This window comes from Anser brachyrhynchus (genome assembly GCF_964034855.1).
Source record: "Anser brachyrhynchus genome assembly, chromosome: 7".
Taxonomy (NCBI): Eukaryota; Metazoa; Chordata; class Aves; order Anseriformes; family Anatidae; genus Anser; species Anser brachyrhynchus.
The window spans coordinates 33313954-33329947 of record NC_137701.1 but is presented as its reverse complement, the minus strand read 5'-3'; the positions used below and the strand labels follow the sequence as shown (position 1 = coordinate 33329947).

Genomic DNA, 15994 nt, shown 5'->3' with positions numbered 1-15994 from the left:
ATAACAGTTTCTCAAAGTACAAATAATTTTCTTTTTTACTTTGGTGAATCTGGTGTATAAAGAACTTTTTATTTCCTTTTTCTTTTTCTTTTCTTCTTGCAGATCATTATTGAAACAGCCCTTCATTGATCCTAAAAGACTGAGTATATTCGGGAAGGTAATGTGCAAAAATAGTAGGATAGTAGGATATATCAACATTATTCTTTATGAGAATCCTAGTTCATAAACAAATATATTTATCTCTTTTCCTAAGACAATTTCAGTTATTAAAAGTGAGGGAAACGCTACCATAATTTACTGTAGTTTCTGTATATTTATTTCTCAGAATGGGTATTTGAGATTAATCAAATCCATTTTATGGTACTGTAGCATTTGCTTTTCAGAAACTGAAGGACAAAATATTTGTTGAAAAACATCTGCTTTCATTAGAAATTTTTAATATGGGCTTAGGTGTTGTAAAAGCTTGTTTCTTGCACTTTTACATTTGGGCTACAGTTAAATTGACAGTGTCCTTCTAATACAACTTTTATATCTGAATATTTTACTGACTGCCTAAGTTACAACTCAGTTACAAGAACTTCGTTTGTGTCTTTGCTATTTTGTCAGCTGCTTCACTGTGTAGCATGTTGTTGCCTCTAGCATGAGAGGGAGCAAGGCAAAGGCTTAACCTTTCATAACAAACTAAATAGCATTTTACTGGTCTGTTAAAAAACAGCAATTAAACACCAAATAATTGCTGCTTCTTCTATAAACTATAAACTAGCATGTGCATCTTTTTTTTTAATTATTATTATTAATATTTTGTTATCCTGAAAATGAAAATATTTTGTGCATTTGACCTCAAAGCAACAACAAACCATGGCCAAGTACCTAGACAACACCACGGTCACCAGTTATAGGAACAGCATGCTTTCCACTGTGATACTGATATTTAACACCAGTGTTGTAGCAATTTGGAAGACTAGTTAGTTAGTGTAGTGTAGTGAAAATGAAGTACTGGCTAGTATTAACATCCCGGAAGAGAGTGACCTTCCTCAAAGATGTAAGCTTCTGCCATACTCCCTGAGCTATTGAAACTGTCATTGCAAGAGTATCAGTAGCAACAGAACAGTATTAGGTTTGCAGGGCAGCAGCCAGAGATTTTTCAGCTAAGTAGGGGTGATTGCATCCACCAAATGATCACGGCAGACATTGCTATTCAGGTTTTAGTGCCTGTTACCAATGTATATGAAAATACACATGCATATAATTATATACGTTTCTCCATAGGCTCTTCCCACAAATGATTAAAAATGTTTTTTCTGAATTGAAATCACTAAACACCCCCAAAATACTCACATATTCCTAACTTCAAAAATTTCCACGTTTTCTATAGGAAATTCAACACTTTCCTAACAGTGACATGACAAGCCAAAATTACCATAAAGCAGACGTAAATGCAGTTGTAGATATCTACCAATGTCTATACCATTTTTTTTTTTTTTACCTCTCAGCGATTTTTAGTTTTGTTTTGTGTGTGTGTTTTCTGACAAACAAAAATTCATAAAATTGAAAAGTCAGTTTTAGAATCAGGAAAAAAAAATCTGTTTAACAGCTTCCTAGGGTTAATTGTATTTTACCTCTGCTCTGCTTATTTTAGAGTCAATTACAGATCTTCTTTAAAACTCATTTCCTTTTGACTGTGTACAACGTGATAGTGAAAGTGTTTGTTTCTATGCATTAAATTGGGTTTACTGATGGAAAAAGAATATATACTTTGCTTAAAAGTAAGATGACTTTGGAATTGCTTAATGCTAATCTTGCAAAGCTGGGCTCATGCACAAAGTCATGGAACTCTTTGAGAAGTTTTAGAACTACACAGAAGTAAAATTCCTGTCACAATCAGTAGTGTTAGCCAGTCATGAGAGTAACAAGGCAGTCCAGAGGGCACAGCGTGAAAAATACCTACTTCTGACTGCCAGGCAATGTGCCAATATCATCTCACTTATCCCTGTGAGAGGGGTACAAGCCCAAGTGATGTATGATCCAAGGGCCTTTCAGAACTGTTACACAGCAAATTGTGTTTCCATGTGGTTTGCCTCTTTGCCATGGAAGTAGGAAAAGAGCTTGAAAATAAGTTGAAATTTCACAGCCAAACAGCTTCTTGAAAATAGTCAATTAAGCTGTAAGCACAGAAATCCAGCCCGTGAGCGAGGCACCATATGTCCTTGCATGAGGACATAGGAACTGCTTTCTGTGTCATCATTGTGAAGTGATTCTGAAAATTTGGTCTCACAGTGTAAAGCTTTTGTCCTGGAAAGCCTGGCTGGAAGCGAGGGCACAAGCACAGAGGAAAGAAATTCCTAGGAGAACTAAACCAAGCTCTTAATGAATACATGGCATAAATAATAAATAACATGGCAATAGTTATCCTAGGATTAAAACTGTGCTGTGGAGCTACTGGAAAAGACACAAACAGAATATTAAACAACAGCAAAAATAGCGAACCCAGAGGTAGAGGAAAGTTGCTGTTCTCTTAAACTCTGTGAATTATGAAAGTTGTTGCTGCCCACTCAAAAATTCTTTCTTGACTTAAGTCTACTCCTGTACATGGACAATGCTGGGCTACTCTTGGTCTCCTTGGCTGGAATTTCTGTGGGAATAGGGATAACTCAGTTCCTCATGCTCCCATGAAAATCAAGTTCTTATACTACATTTCCTTTAGTGCATCCATTCACGTTTACTACACGTTGATTGCAAAGAACACTCCCGTTGGCCTATTTTTCTTAACAAAGGTAAAAGGATTTCCAGATATTCCAGTTCTTCCAGAGAAATCAGCTATTGATTAAATATTTAGATGTGAAGACAGGAGCAGGCTGGGTTCAAAAAATATCCACAAGAAACCTGTGTGAGCATTTGACACACTATATTCTCTTTTGGGGTTGTCTGGTGTTTTACACTTTTCTTTTCCCTGTCATGGGATGATTTCTTCTTTCTGAAAAACAACAATGAAAAGAACTGTAAAAATCACTCTTCCAGCAGTGATGAAGGGAAAACAAAGGTGGCAAATGGAGAAATTTGAACAGCCCATAATATATGAGAAAATCATTGATCCCAGACTCCACAACTTAAAATTTCATTTACTGTGGGTCCAAAATGACCATGGGGAACAGATGTGGATTGCCAATGTCATTTCAAAGAAATCTGTGGACTAAAATTAAAGCTTTCATATGAAGAGAAGCTTTCATGACTCTCTTTTGTCTCACAACTCTTCCCAAGGAGGTATGTTGTAGGTGTTGCAAGGGAGATGCTGAAGGGATGTGCATAAGGACAGAAAAATGTGGTAAGGCGAGGAGAGAGCTCCCCCTGCTCTGCCCCATGTCTCCCAGCTTCTTCATTCTGTCCACGCTCCCTGCTTTGCAACAAAGCAGCTGACTGGGTGCTCTTGTGGCCAGAAATCACATCACAGAGATTAACATAATATTGAGCAATGTGGCTACATATGGATTTTATTTCTGGAAAGCACTTCAGGACTTTTACCCCTCTGTGGGATGTTTGACAATGCTGCAGAAGAAACTTCATTAATAGCGATAGGATTTAATCTGTGAAGGTCCAAGTGCCAGGAGTAGGACATGCTGAAGTCAGTTCGACATTTTTCCCCGTTCCCATACTCTTTCCTGTCAGCAAAATGCTCAGTGTTTCCCAGTAATTTGCAAATGTCTACATTAAATATATTAAAAGTGAATACTTTTTTTTTTTTTTGGTAGGTTGGTTGTTGTTTTCTCTATGATTTTCATATATTTTGCTAACCATAGGCTAGTCTGGCATGATGGAGCTGTGGAAATTAAACTGAAATATACTAAGTGTTATTAAATTGCTTAGTTTAAAGGTCATGACCAGGCCAAATAAGATCTCTATTCACTCTTAACTGTATGTTTGCATTTCCATTAAAAGCAATTCTTGCAGATATAAATGCATACTGCAGAACGATACCATCAAATTAGAGCAATGCCCTTTAACTTTATTATTGCTAAAAAGAAATAAACAGAAATTGCAATATCATTTCCTTCGTTAGGGATATGGTGGCTACATTACATCGATGATCCTAAAATCCAGTGAACGGCTCTTCAAATGTGGAGCTGTGGTGGCACCTATTACTGACATGAAGTTGTATGGTGAGTATTCCCTGCCCCTCTCCTGTCTGCTAGTCTCTTCAGAATCTCTTTTATTCGTCTTAACTAATTGCAGATAATGTAGCAATATCGGCTAGGTCTAAATTCACGACCTCATTCTCTACTTTAAATGAAGGGCAGCTAACACTGGGACAGTTTACCAAAACATGCAACAGATATATTATTGGTAACAATACAGATTTTTGTCAAAATAATTCTATTTCCCATTTCCACCAAAATTCAGTCAGGCACTCCATTTTCTTAGAACCCAATATATCAGCCTTAATCAAAATTTTTAATAAGAATGGAACTTTTAAACAGCGGTAAAATTCCTCAGCATATCAGTCACATTGTTATTCTATCACAGGACATTTGGTTCTATATGTGAAGTATTGGGCATATGCTGGGTTGCAGACTGTCATGCATGGGAGATCAAATGTATTCTGTTTTTTAAATGAATGCCTTGTTTTCTAGGTAATGCCTTAATTAACTTGTCCTGACTGTAAGTCAGAACTGAGGAGTTTTAAAATAGACCAAATTTTGTTGAAATCATGTTTTTTTGTTTGTTTGTTTGTTTTTGTTTTGTTTTGTTTTTACTTATACAGCATCAGCATTTTCAGAAAGATACCTAGGTATTCCATCAAAAGAAGAAAATACCTATCAGGTGAGTCTGCATAAACAAGTGAATTAAAATGTTAGTTTTACTTCCAAAATGCGGTTCACTCACACCTACACCTTTGTGTGTGTTTGTTTACTAGGCATCCAGTGTATTACACAATCTTCATGGTTTAAAAGAAGCAAATTTACTAATAGTTCATGGGACTGCTGATAGTAAGTATTACAGATGCAATTACATTTGGGGTCAGAGGTTTTAGCAGACATCCAAAGACAGATTAGGCACACACTTAGCAAGGCCATTTTAGTTGTATTATGCCTCTGATACGAGTTTTGGTATTCTGTTTTAATTGTCATTTCCAACTCTAATCTGATGATGTTTTTCTTTGCTGAATATTTGTACCTTTTAGGTGCTATATGTTCTAATTTGTTTAAATCTTGTGGACGACCATCTAGCTACTGAAAAGTATTATATGAATTATTAATAGAAAACCATACATTTTTAATGGTATTTTAAATTCATAGAGATTCTGCAACTGAGGAAAGAATTGTCAGTACATTTGGAGAAGTACAGTACCAAATGGGAAGTTAAACTTTTCAGCTAATTAATTACTAGGTAGTGCCAAAGCATCTGAAGCTGAAGCCATAGGGAACCTTTTAATAGCACCATTAGTTTTAATGGTAGCTTAAGACAGAAAAAAAAAAAGAAAACAGGGTAAGTTCTAGCACTTTTAATGTAATTACAAGATGTGTCAATCAAGAGAGACTTTGTAATTATGAATTTAAATTTACCTGCAGTATATTTTTCTGAATTTTCCTAACTGATGTAGGACTAGAGAATAAGCCTCATGCTGATGAGGGCTGTGCAGTGCAAGCCCCATCCGGTGTTTCTTCCTGGAGCTGGGGAGGAGGACAGAGGCAATGTACTGGGTGACCGAGCAGGCGTGAGGGTCTGGGGCTTTGCTGATTGTAAACGGCAGCAGCAATTTCTACCCCTCTGAACTCAGCGCTAGAGGGAATTGGGATTCTGATAGCTGTCTAGGCAATGCAGTGTGTTCGAGACTATGACTCTGATTGCCTGCTGCCCTTGCTTAATATCACATCCAGTGACACTGTCTAGCCCACTTGCAGCCTTAGCTCTGCAGGGGTAGGACATGGTAATAAAGTTGCCTGTTTTTACCACACAAAGATTAAGTTACTGATATGTTGCAGAAAGTCCATTACCTGAAGAAGTATGGGCTGTAATAACCCTGTGCAAGCAGTAGAAAATCCGATGTGCTTTCCCTTAACGCAATTATAAACTGTCATGATGTTCAAACAGAATGGTTTTACACACCTCTAATCTATCACAGTGTGTGTAAATCAAGGGTAGACAGAGGAGTCCTTGCGGAGTGCCTGGAAGGCACAGCTTCCCCTGGGCTTTCAGCTCCCTCTCTAGAACCTCCTCTGTTACGTGCTGTGTCCCTTCTGCTGGTTGGGCTCTGCATGTCTGACCACAGAGGTAGTCAGCTTAAATCTGATCATTGCAGACACTGGAAATGTTTTCAGTCAAAGCTGTTTAACAGGTAAACATTTCATATTAGCTCTGCTTTTTTCTAATAATGTCCAAATGTCATTGTATTGCAGCTAAAGTCCACTTCCAGCATTCAGCAGAACTAATTAAACATCTAATAAAAGCTGGAGTTAATTACACTATGCAGGTATGTGCAGCTATGGCATGCCCTATAAACATGGCTCAACAGTTAACCCCATATTGCTGTTTCTTCCCTTGAGAAGGACACTCCCTACCACAGCACACTGGTATTACCACAATTTGAAGCTAGAACACTGTTTCCTTACTGCTAGTATGGACATTAAGGACCATATATTCTTTGTGTTCTTCTGGGCTCTTTCTCCTCCCTTTTCTCCATCTGTTTATCCTACAACACCTTTACAGTCCCTATGCACCCTTTGTAATATGCAGATGCCACTACTTTACTCCCTTTTTACCAAAAAACCTCTCAGGTCACATGAAAGTAATTTCCTTTCCCTCTCAACACTTGAGTCTATTAAATGGCAGCTAAATTACTGGAGCTCTGCTCCCCTCTCCATGGCCATATGGAGGGTGAGGGTGCTGGGAGGGACAGGCTGGGGCCAGCAGGACAGGGCATGCTGCAGGCATGCGGACTTGCACAGGACAGAATCATAGTGTCCCAGGATGGCTGAGGTCGGAAGCCACCTCTGGAGGTCACCTGGTCCAACCCCCTGCTCAGGCAGGGCCATGGTTATATCACCTGGTGATTACCACAGGATTCGAGTGCCTAGACACCACTGTAAGTGCCAGCTAAGTAAACTGTTGTAAGCACGGTGACTGAGCGTATACAATTTTTCACTTCTGCAGAGCCCACTGCAGTGGTTGTTTTATCTAAGTTCCAAATTTCAAGAGAGAACAGATTTTGCTTTGAGTTTTATTACCTTTCCTTGATACTATAAAACTAATGTTATCGTCCTGTTGTCATCTAAAACATTTGGAAGATCAGAGAAGGAAAATTAGAGCCCTAAATATTTGAAAAGCCTTTGAAAAACTATTTACTCTTTTCCTTTTTTCTCTGCTAGATCTACCCAGATGAAGGTCATAACATTGCTTCTGAGAAAAGCAAATATCACCTTTACAGCACAATCCTTGGGTTTTTTAGTGCTTGTTTAAAGGAGGAGACACCAATTTTACCACAGGAACCTGAAGAGGATGAATAAGGAAGCCTATTTGTGTAGTACTGAAGGGGACTTACTTTGCGGCTCAATAAAACCTTAAATAAAAGTGACTGTGAGATTGCAGATTCTGCAGAAGCTCAAGGGCAGCTAAAGGATATCACAGTGGAACAGCACATTTACAGACAATGAGCTAATAAACTGGAATTCGACTACAAAGTCCAGACATATTACCAAGGGACAAAACCTTTGCCTTTGTGGAAGGTCAACAGTTGGTTACAGTTTCCTGGAAGAACTTAGTTTTGCATAAGTGTAGGGTTAGTGCATGTTTGTTATGTTAAGCCTCACTGTTGGTTCTGTAAGTGGTTGCTCGTTTTTTAATTTAAATGCACATCTTTATTCATCTTTGCATAATGCACAACCTATCATAAGTATTATGGCCACTAATATTTTAAAAGGTGAGCTGCAATCTAACACTTTACTGTAATGTTACAATAAGTGCAATTCTTCCGCTGTCTATTACACATAAGAAACCACAGAGATAATAAAGGGCACGATATTTTCTCTAGTTTCTGCTCAAAGGGGATATATTGTCTAGTGCATCATATAACATTGATACTGAAAATGATTTTTCCCCCCAATTTCAGCATTTACTATTATTACCGTACCTACTAGTAACCAATAAGGGACTTTTTGGTAGTGTACTCTTGGTCTTTATGTATATACCCAAGACTCCCTTAGCAGAAAGTCTTTCTGAGCTTGAAGAATTTTTTTCAGACATAATTAACAGCTGTATTTAAAACAATATCTGCAATTGAAATCTTTCCCCAGTCCAAAAATGTATCTATTGTTTCCTTAAAATCTGTTTGAGTTGTGTTTTGGTATTGTTTATAGTAGTTAATAGTTTGCTGGTTACACTCTAATTTTAGAATATGCTACTTTCTCACATGTAAATTAGATACATAAATATTAAATTATAGTTTCAGATAAAGAAAATTTATTAACAATGTATAATGCCATTGAGTAATACTTTACTCTTCAAATGAAGAATTATTTTGTATAGTGCATGTTCCTTTTTCTTCCATCTGGTCTCCAATTTAATTCTAAAGTTCCTCAAGGTGGCCACGTAGTTGAAACTCTCCATTAGTTTTTATTCTAGGGCTGCTTATTAAGTCTGTTGCAACAGGATTTAGATTCAGCAGCATCTCAAAGAGGTGATATGTTTTTCATTCAAGGCAAAGGAAGATCCTGACAAGTGAAATTTTATTATTTATTCAGAGGGTGAGCCCCTCATACGTGCGTTTATTTGCCAAGGTGAATTACAGCAATAGAAATTGAAACTATGAACTAAACAAGGCAGCCAGTTTGGGTTTGCAGAATATTAACTCTGATCACTGAAATCAAGTGCAATGTTGACTTAATTTGAGGTATCTTCCTGAAGGTATGTGAAAACTCCTGACAGATGCTGTGCAGCTTACATGAGAATAGCTGTAATTTCTTCTTTCTGGATATACTCCAAGTACTTTCCTACCCAATTAAGAGTTCATTTCTTTCAAGATTAAAAACAAGTATTTTTTGGAAGGTAATTTACAGTATTTAAGATGCAAAGTTCTACATATTTTATGAAGAACGGAAATTGTTTTTAACATAATGAAAAATCACCTGAAGCTTTTTATTTGTTATTTTCTTCCAGAATATTTTCTTTAACTGTTAGCATTTATTATGATGCAAATAATTTGACTGAAAGATATGGCTTTATGGACCCCTGAAAAGTCTCTTTCTTTTAATGTTTAGTATTTATCTTGTTTTATTAGCATTTTTAACTATTTTTCATTTAGTTTAATACAATTTTAATGTGCAAAGAAATCTTGTCCCAGTGTCACCACAAAATATGACCTTACTCTGTGGTATTTATAGCACATATTTTGAGTACTATGATAAGACCGTTAAAAAAAAAGTTTCAGGCAAGTGCGCACAAGCCACATTGGGTATGCACGTGTTGAGTGTACAGCCAGGCTACGTGAGGAGGTTAATTCTTATCAACACGCACTGGCTGTTTCTCTGTGAGACAGCCAGTGTGTTCAGATTTACCGCATTTCACATATATCTCCTTTAGTTATCTGCAAAAGCAAACAAGCAAGGCTTGTGTCTCAGCAATAGGGTTATGCATGTGCTCAGGAAATATTTTATCTTGGATCCATGCCTTTGGCAGTATATCCCTTATCTCTGAACCCACACCCTATCTCCTTTTTCCCCACACTGCTCTGTTTCAGGCTTCCATTCCTTACTCTTTCTACACCAGCATCTCACCTCCCATTTTGATCAATTTACCTGAATATGAAGGTGGCATGAGGACATGACTTCTGTAGAAATGTTTTTGCCAGGACTGGTATGTTTAAAAAGTATGTGTTATCTGAAATGTGGGTTATCTATGTGGAAATGTGGTCTGCTTTTAATATATTTAATATTTCTCATGCTGTCCTACAAATACAGTTATTTTTATATAAATGTGTATAAAAAGGCAAGCATCAGACCTAGATTAATTGGTTGTTATGAAATTTTTAAGTATGAGTTAAATTTAGATATTGCAAAAAGTATTTGCAGAATCAGCCTCTGATTCTAGCTAGGCTAAAGGATTTGGTACAAGGTGAGGTCCAGAGCTATCTTTACTCTTGCTAACCAGTTCAAATGTTTCTTCCACTTCCAGCACAACTAAATATGGTTAACTGTCAGACTCTACATACACAGCAAATGGCAGTCACTCATTAATTAGTCTAAGTGACCTATAGTATTGAGCAGGAATTAGTACACATTGCACAGAAATGGCATGAAAATCATAGGTTTTTCTGTAGCTTACCTATTGTTAAGCACTGTGATGATATTTTATGTCTGAAAAACTACTGTCTGATTCAGCTGTCCTTACAATGTGACACTTACTACACTAGACCTACTAATCTATGGAAACCTAGGGAATCAACATATCCATTTACTGCTTATTAGAGCTTATCTTTACCTTCTTGATTTCCTCTATCCTTTTTCTGCTGTAAGGACTTGCAAAATCTGTGAAAGCTGTAGGTCATATTGAAACTTCAGTTATATTACAGGATCAGGAGAAAGTGTATGTCAATTGGAATATATTTTCCAGATTGTTGAGTATATAAAAAGGCTGATTATTTTTAAATTCAGTGTTTTAATCCTTTTGCAGCAAAGACAGAAATATTAATGACTTAATTTGATCAACATTTACTATGATTTTCTGTAACCAACTGCTTGTTGTTCCTATGTTTTTGTCATATGTAGATCTACCCATGTCTGAAAATGAAGGTGATTACCTCTGTTCTCTCAGCTTTGGCACTTATTTTGAGTGTGTAGTCAGTTAGATTCGTTTAATTGAGAAAAGGTGCCTTTTAAGACAGACGAGCTTGTATTTGATCTGAAGCCAAAGATTCTCCATGGAAAACTGGGAGCATTGAGTGTTCACTCCTTTAATAAAATGCAGAGGATGCAAGGTATGACCTAGTATCCCTCCTTGCAGGTCTGTTAGATGTTACTGAAGAAACTGAAGCAAAGGGAAGACTGACCCAAAGAGACTGAACACAGGTTTCTTTTGCACAGCCTAAAAACACATACATAGGCAAGGTGCGGTGATCCTAGCATTTTATATTTACTTCAAGTCCTGCTGTCAAGTCAGCTGCCTCTGGGGAAGGACGATCCTCACCGGTATTGATTACTGGTACATCTGCAAAACATCCTTCAGTACCATTAAGATCACTCCTCTTTTTCCTTTGAACGATTTCAAGAGTGCTTCTGAGGATTGGGAGCTCAAGGATATGGCTAAGGAGAGTCGCAACTTCCAAGGTGGCTGGATCTTTGAAAAGAAAAGAAAGGATTTATTTAAACTTCTATCTGTCGCATTTCATACATGAAAGTTGAGAAGGAGCCTGGCTTCTTGGAGGTAGGTTGATGAGAAGTGTTGGTGATTCACTCACCAGGAGGTAACAAAACATGCCTCCTACAAACCCACTTCCAAAATTCTGCAGTGGTAAGTAAAATAAATGCCTGTTTTCTAAAAGGAAACCAACACCTGAAAATTACAGTGCTGTTAGATTAAGTTACTCAGCTATTTGGACAGAATTAAGAAAATTTAAACTATGTGAGTGTATATGGTCCAAAGTTTCCATTAAAGTTGGAACTAGACTTCTTGCCTGTGTAATTAGTTTAGAAATGTAATGTTCTACCTTTACATAAATCTGAATTAACAACAAGAAGATTGGTTTAACGAGGACACAAATGATACATACAAGTCTTCTTAATTAAAATATCCCATTAAAATATCCCATAAAATGCTAACAGCCCAATTTAAGATTTCATGACCATATGAAACATAAAAAGGAGCAGAAAATAAATAAAAAGGCTTCTGATCAATAAAACCAGCAAAGGGATTATAACTGTTAAGAAAATACTCAAGAAATATTTCCCTAAGGACAGCTGATGTCCAGAGGGCTTAGGTAGGAGGTAGATACCTCTTACAGGTGGATAGTCCAGTCCTACACACAGTGTAGAGCCTTTGCAGCTTTCTGTAGAGGAGCTGTCTGCTAAAGCCTCTTGCTTTGATTCTTGCACTAGATTCAAGGTCTTCTAAACTAGTAAAGGAACACTGTAACAGGAATGCAATTTGATAGGCAAAGACATGAAATTGTTACATCAGGGATAAGAAAAATATTTTTTAAAATAACAAGTGTTATGATCTTCTTGCTATTCTCCAACTAGTCAAAGGTGAGGAAGGGGAGCTTTGTAAGGGCACTCAGTGGCTGACTCAAAGGTGCCGCAGCTGATAGACCAGCTGGCAGAAATTACAGCTCCGGCAACACCTGTAAATGCTCTAACATAAGTCTGAATAAAGGAAAGGGAATATATGCATTGGAAAAGAAAAGCTGTTAATACTGTAGAAGAGTTGGTTTAATAAATGGGCACATCATCTCATATTCTGAATGAAGAGTAAAACAAACTAAGAATTGCATTGTTTTGCGTCCAGTGGCACCTATCACCCTTTTCCTGGTACGTACATTTGACAAATGAAATAATGCATAGGATCCATTGTTAACAGGGTTTTTGCCACCATTAGAAGGGAGGTAAGTAAGTAATAGTGTGGTAAAGAGACATTTTATTGAAATATGTTGCTGTATTCAGAGCTTTCATTCTGAAATAAAGTGCTGTGCATACAAACAAACAAAAAGAAAAACAACAAAATCTAGTAACCTTAGAGACAAATGTATCAAAGGCTTGATTCAAACTTTTAACTAAAGCTGGAAATCCAGAATATCCAGTTAGTTACAAAAATAATGATGACTTATATAGTTTCTTATGGATTTTTACTCCTGCATTTAATTTTAATTTGTAACCTGCAGTTCAGATAGTCGTAAAACATGAATTGTTAAATATAATTCTGCACTTGAAATAGGCAGTTGCAGTGAAATATTTTGTTTTGAAAAACATTAGAAATTGTTACATTTAAAGCTATTTACGTTGTCAAGTTATCTGTTCTTCCTTTTTAGCTATACTAAACACTACATTTTTTAGGCTAATGGATTGATATATTTTTTAATTGGAATGAAAATTGTGCACGGGCTTATCTGCTTCTATAAGGATTACTTGTAAAAGTAAAATGAAAATGAATGCTGGCAAAATACCAAATATTTTGGGAGGTTTTATAGAGCATCTGATGAAAAATACACATTATACCGGAGAAGCTGAGGACTACGATTGAAGAAACAAGATCATTTGGCAGTGCAATCAGAATTATGCAAGGCAAAAGTATTGTGGAAAATCAATTTTAGCAGAATTTTCAGGCTTAAAAGGAGTACTGAGACAGAGTGTATCAAATTTTGTAGTTTTGATTTATCCTTCGGTTTGGGGTTCAAGAACTTCCTTCTGAGATGGAGGCAAGGTTGTGGTCATTTTTTATTTTTTTTTTTCATTTTAATTTTTGTTTCGTTTTGTTTTGTTTTTCCAACAAGGATCACTATTCAGAAAAGCTGTGGTTACAATTTCGTGACCAAAAACCATTAAAACGCAGGGTGTAAACTAAGAGCTTAGCAATAACAAATAGGGAGAGCCTGAGATTCAGCTAATTACAATGAGTGGCACATTACTTCACAAAGAGGCCTCACCACAGTGGGAAAACAGAGCGAGGTGCTATTTAACCTGAGTGAAAAAATTGAAGTCTGGCTTACAAACAGTGTTAGGAAGAGGCTATTCTGTCTTAATATGATGTAATGAGAATAGGATGAGAATGTTTAATTCCTTTGGTATGCTAATGAGTATTCATTAATTATAACAGAGACCAAAATTGTGCGGCTGAGTGCCAACTGCATCTGGTGTTATGCAGCTGCACAACGCAGCATCTGACCAGAAGACAATATGATAGTCCTCTGCTAATGGTTGGCTTTCCTTCCCATGCTGCTAGAGCAGAAAGAGGTAGAGAGCCCCTAGCCTGGGGCAGCAGCACCCCAAATGTCCCTTTGGGAAAGACAGGAGAGAAAAGGAACTCCGTGTTTTAAAGAGAGCTTGTCTGCTTTCCCTCCTTGGGGAACAGGGGTCTTTCAAGGGAAGTGTTTTGGGTTGTATTCGAGGCTGGAGCTGGCTACGAGATATCCTCTCATGTCTCCATGGGGCTGTTCTGGGGCATGTGGGTGATGGAGGAGCCTGAAGTGGGCTGGGGGTGTGCTTGGGACTAAAGCGTGAAGGATTTAAGTGGGGGTTAGCCTTGTGACACTCGAGTGTGGGAGTCCTCATTCAGCATGCTGGGAAGGCAGCCTTGGTGGAAAACATGGGGTTGGTGTTCTCTGTCCTGTGTTGTGAACCAGCCAGAGGCAGAGCTCTCTGGGAGAGCTCCTGTTTATCAAAACATCAGTTAGTTATGTTGTTTTTTTTTGTTGTTTGTTTGCTTCCCCATAATGCTATTTTATGTTTTCAAAATTTTTGTGTTTTTTCTGAGCCTCTAAGATACATCACAACTTTATATACATCAAAATGGTTTTACATTTTAACTGGACCAGTGTGTGTGTGTGTGTGTGTGTGTGTGAAAACAAATTGTATCAATTTAAAATACAATGGGTGGAGTTATGAAACTCTACAAATACACCCCAAAGGGTGCTATCTAGGAAATCTCTGTAAGGTAGATTTCTTCTACCCAGTATAGGAAAAAAATAAGGCTGATTGGAAGGAGGAAGCTTCCAGTTTCCTGCAAAGAAAAAACTGAATCCTCTTTTTATTCCTAACAGGACAACATTTCAGGAGGAAACAAACAAACCCAACAAAACAAAGCAAAATAAAAATAATAAAAAAAGCCACTCAGGAAACCTTCAAGCCTGATTTAAACAGTATTTTTATAGAGAAATATGTAGTTAAAATGAAAACATTCCTGAAAAATAATGGGTTTTGTGTGTGTGTGTTTCTCATCTATAACACTTGTTTTAAAATAGGAACATAGAATAAATCTTGCTGTCAAGCTGGTCTATGACAAATCCATACCACCATTCTTTGGCAAAGTATCAAAAAAATGCCTTGGTGGAGAGGAGCACTATCCTTAAACGCGAGCTGTCATGAATGTATTAATAGCAAATTCTCAGTAAGGTGTCTTCATGTGGAGTTTCTAAAACGTTCAAAACCTCAAAAACCTTCTTGCGGAGTAGCAAAAGAGCTACAGCTGAACTGAGCCATCACTGAACAGAAGACTCCCCGCACACACTTTAAAGACAAAACAAAGCTTTGATTGGGGTATTTGACAACTCTGTTTAAACAGAAGGACTAAAATTGTGACCCAGCATCACTCATCAAAAATATTTCCTGGTCATTACTGTTCCGTGATTAACTCTTAGTATTGTAACTCTTAGTATTGTCACTTCCAGTTGAGGTGAGCAGGTCGCTTGAATGCTGGCTGAAGCCCTCCTTCTCTAAAAAGCTCATAGCTGGCTCACAAGGATGTGCTGCAACAGGAAGTTATACAAGCGGTTTTTGAAATCTGGTAATATCAAGCCTAGGAAACATGCAGTATATCTTATACACATGATCCTTAGGACAGCAGGGCACATTTGGAAAAACAGCTTCCACGCTCCAATGGGAAATTGGTGCTTCGACTGTGAAGTGTTCCCGTGGATAAGCCTGATAAATATGGTGTATTTTAGAAACCTTTCAGGTTTATGAATGATGACATTTCTGTTAAGAATTGGATTCCTATCATATTCAGTCTGTAAATTCTGTTAAAGTCCACTATAGCTAGACTGTCCCTCTTCCCAAAGAAACCTTATTGTTGCTGTGCTCTGTCTTGTTTGTGTGAAAGGCAGAAGCACCTCTTGCCACATATAAAGGCAAGAACTTATTGTCAGTATATGAATAGTATTATTTTTCTCCTGATCATGACACTTATTAAGCACTGGGGACAATGGCATCCTCACCTGGGCACAGCCAGCACTACCACGAGCTTTATCTGTAGGGGAGGGTGGCTTTGAAGGGGGAGCAGGGCTGGGTAGGCTGATGCT

The 15994-nt window shown here is 37.4% G+C and overlaps 1 protein-coding gene and 1 long non-coding RNA gene across 12 annotated transcripts in view; one reads left to right on the top strand and one right to left on the bottom strand.

Annotated features, from left to right (window-relative positions):
* DPP10 (dipeptidyl peptidase like 10) overlaps window positions 1–8483 on the top strand; it is a 494333-nt gene extending 485850 nt beyond the window's left edge. For all 11 annotated transcript variants that reach the window (XM_080599345.1, XM_080599346.1, XM_080599344.1 and 8 more), the window contains 6 exons: window positions 103–157; window positions 4055–4154; window positions 4757–4815; window positions 4910–4982; window positions 6393–6466; window positions 7362–8483. In XM_080599345.1, the coding sequence (XP_080455471.1) occupies window positions 103–157; window positions 4055–4154; window positions 4757–4815; window positions 4910–4982; window positions 6393–6466; window positions 7362–7499 (499 nt within the window). In that variant the 3' untranslated portion in view covers window positions 7500–8483. The remainder of the gene's footprint in view (window positions 1–102; window positions 158–4054; window positions 4155–4756; window positions 4816–4909; window positions 4983–6392; window positions 6467–7361) is intronic.
* Window positions 7400–15334, bottom strand: LOC308197965. Its single transcript, XR_013953483.1, has 2 exons — window positions 11978–15334; window positions 7400–11322 (listed from the first exon to the last, which is right to left on the bottom strand). It is a non-coding gene; the product is annotated as an uncharacterized lncRNA (long non-coding RNA).
* Window positions 15335–15994: the final 660 nt, after the last annotated feature.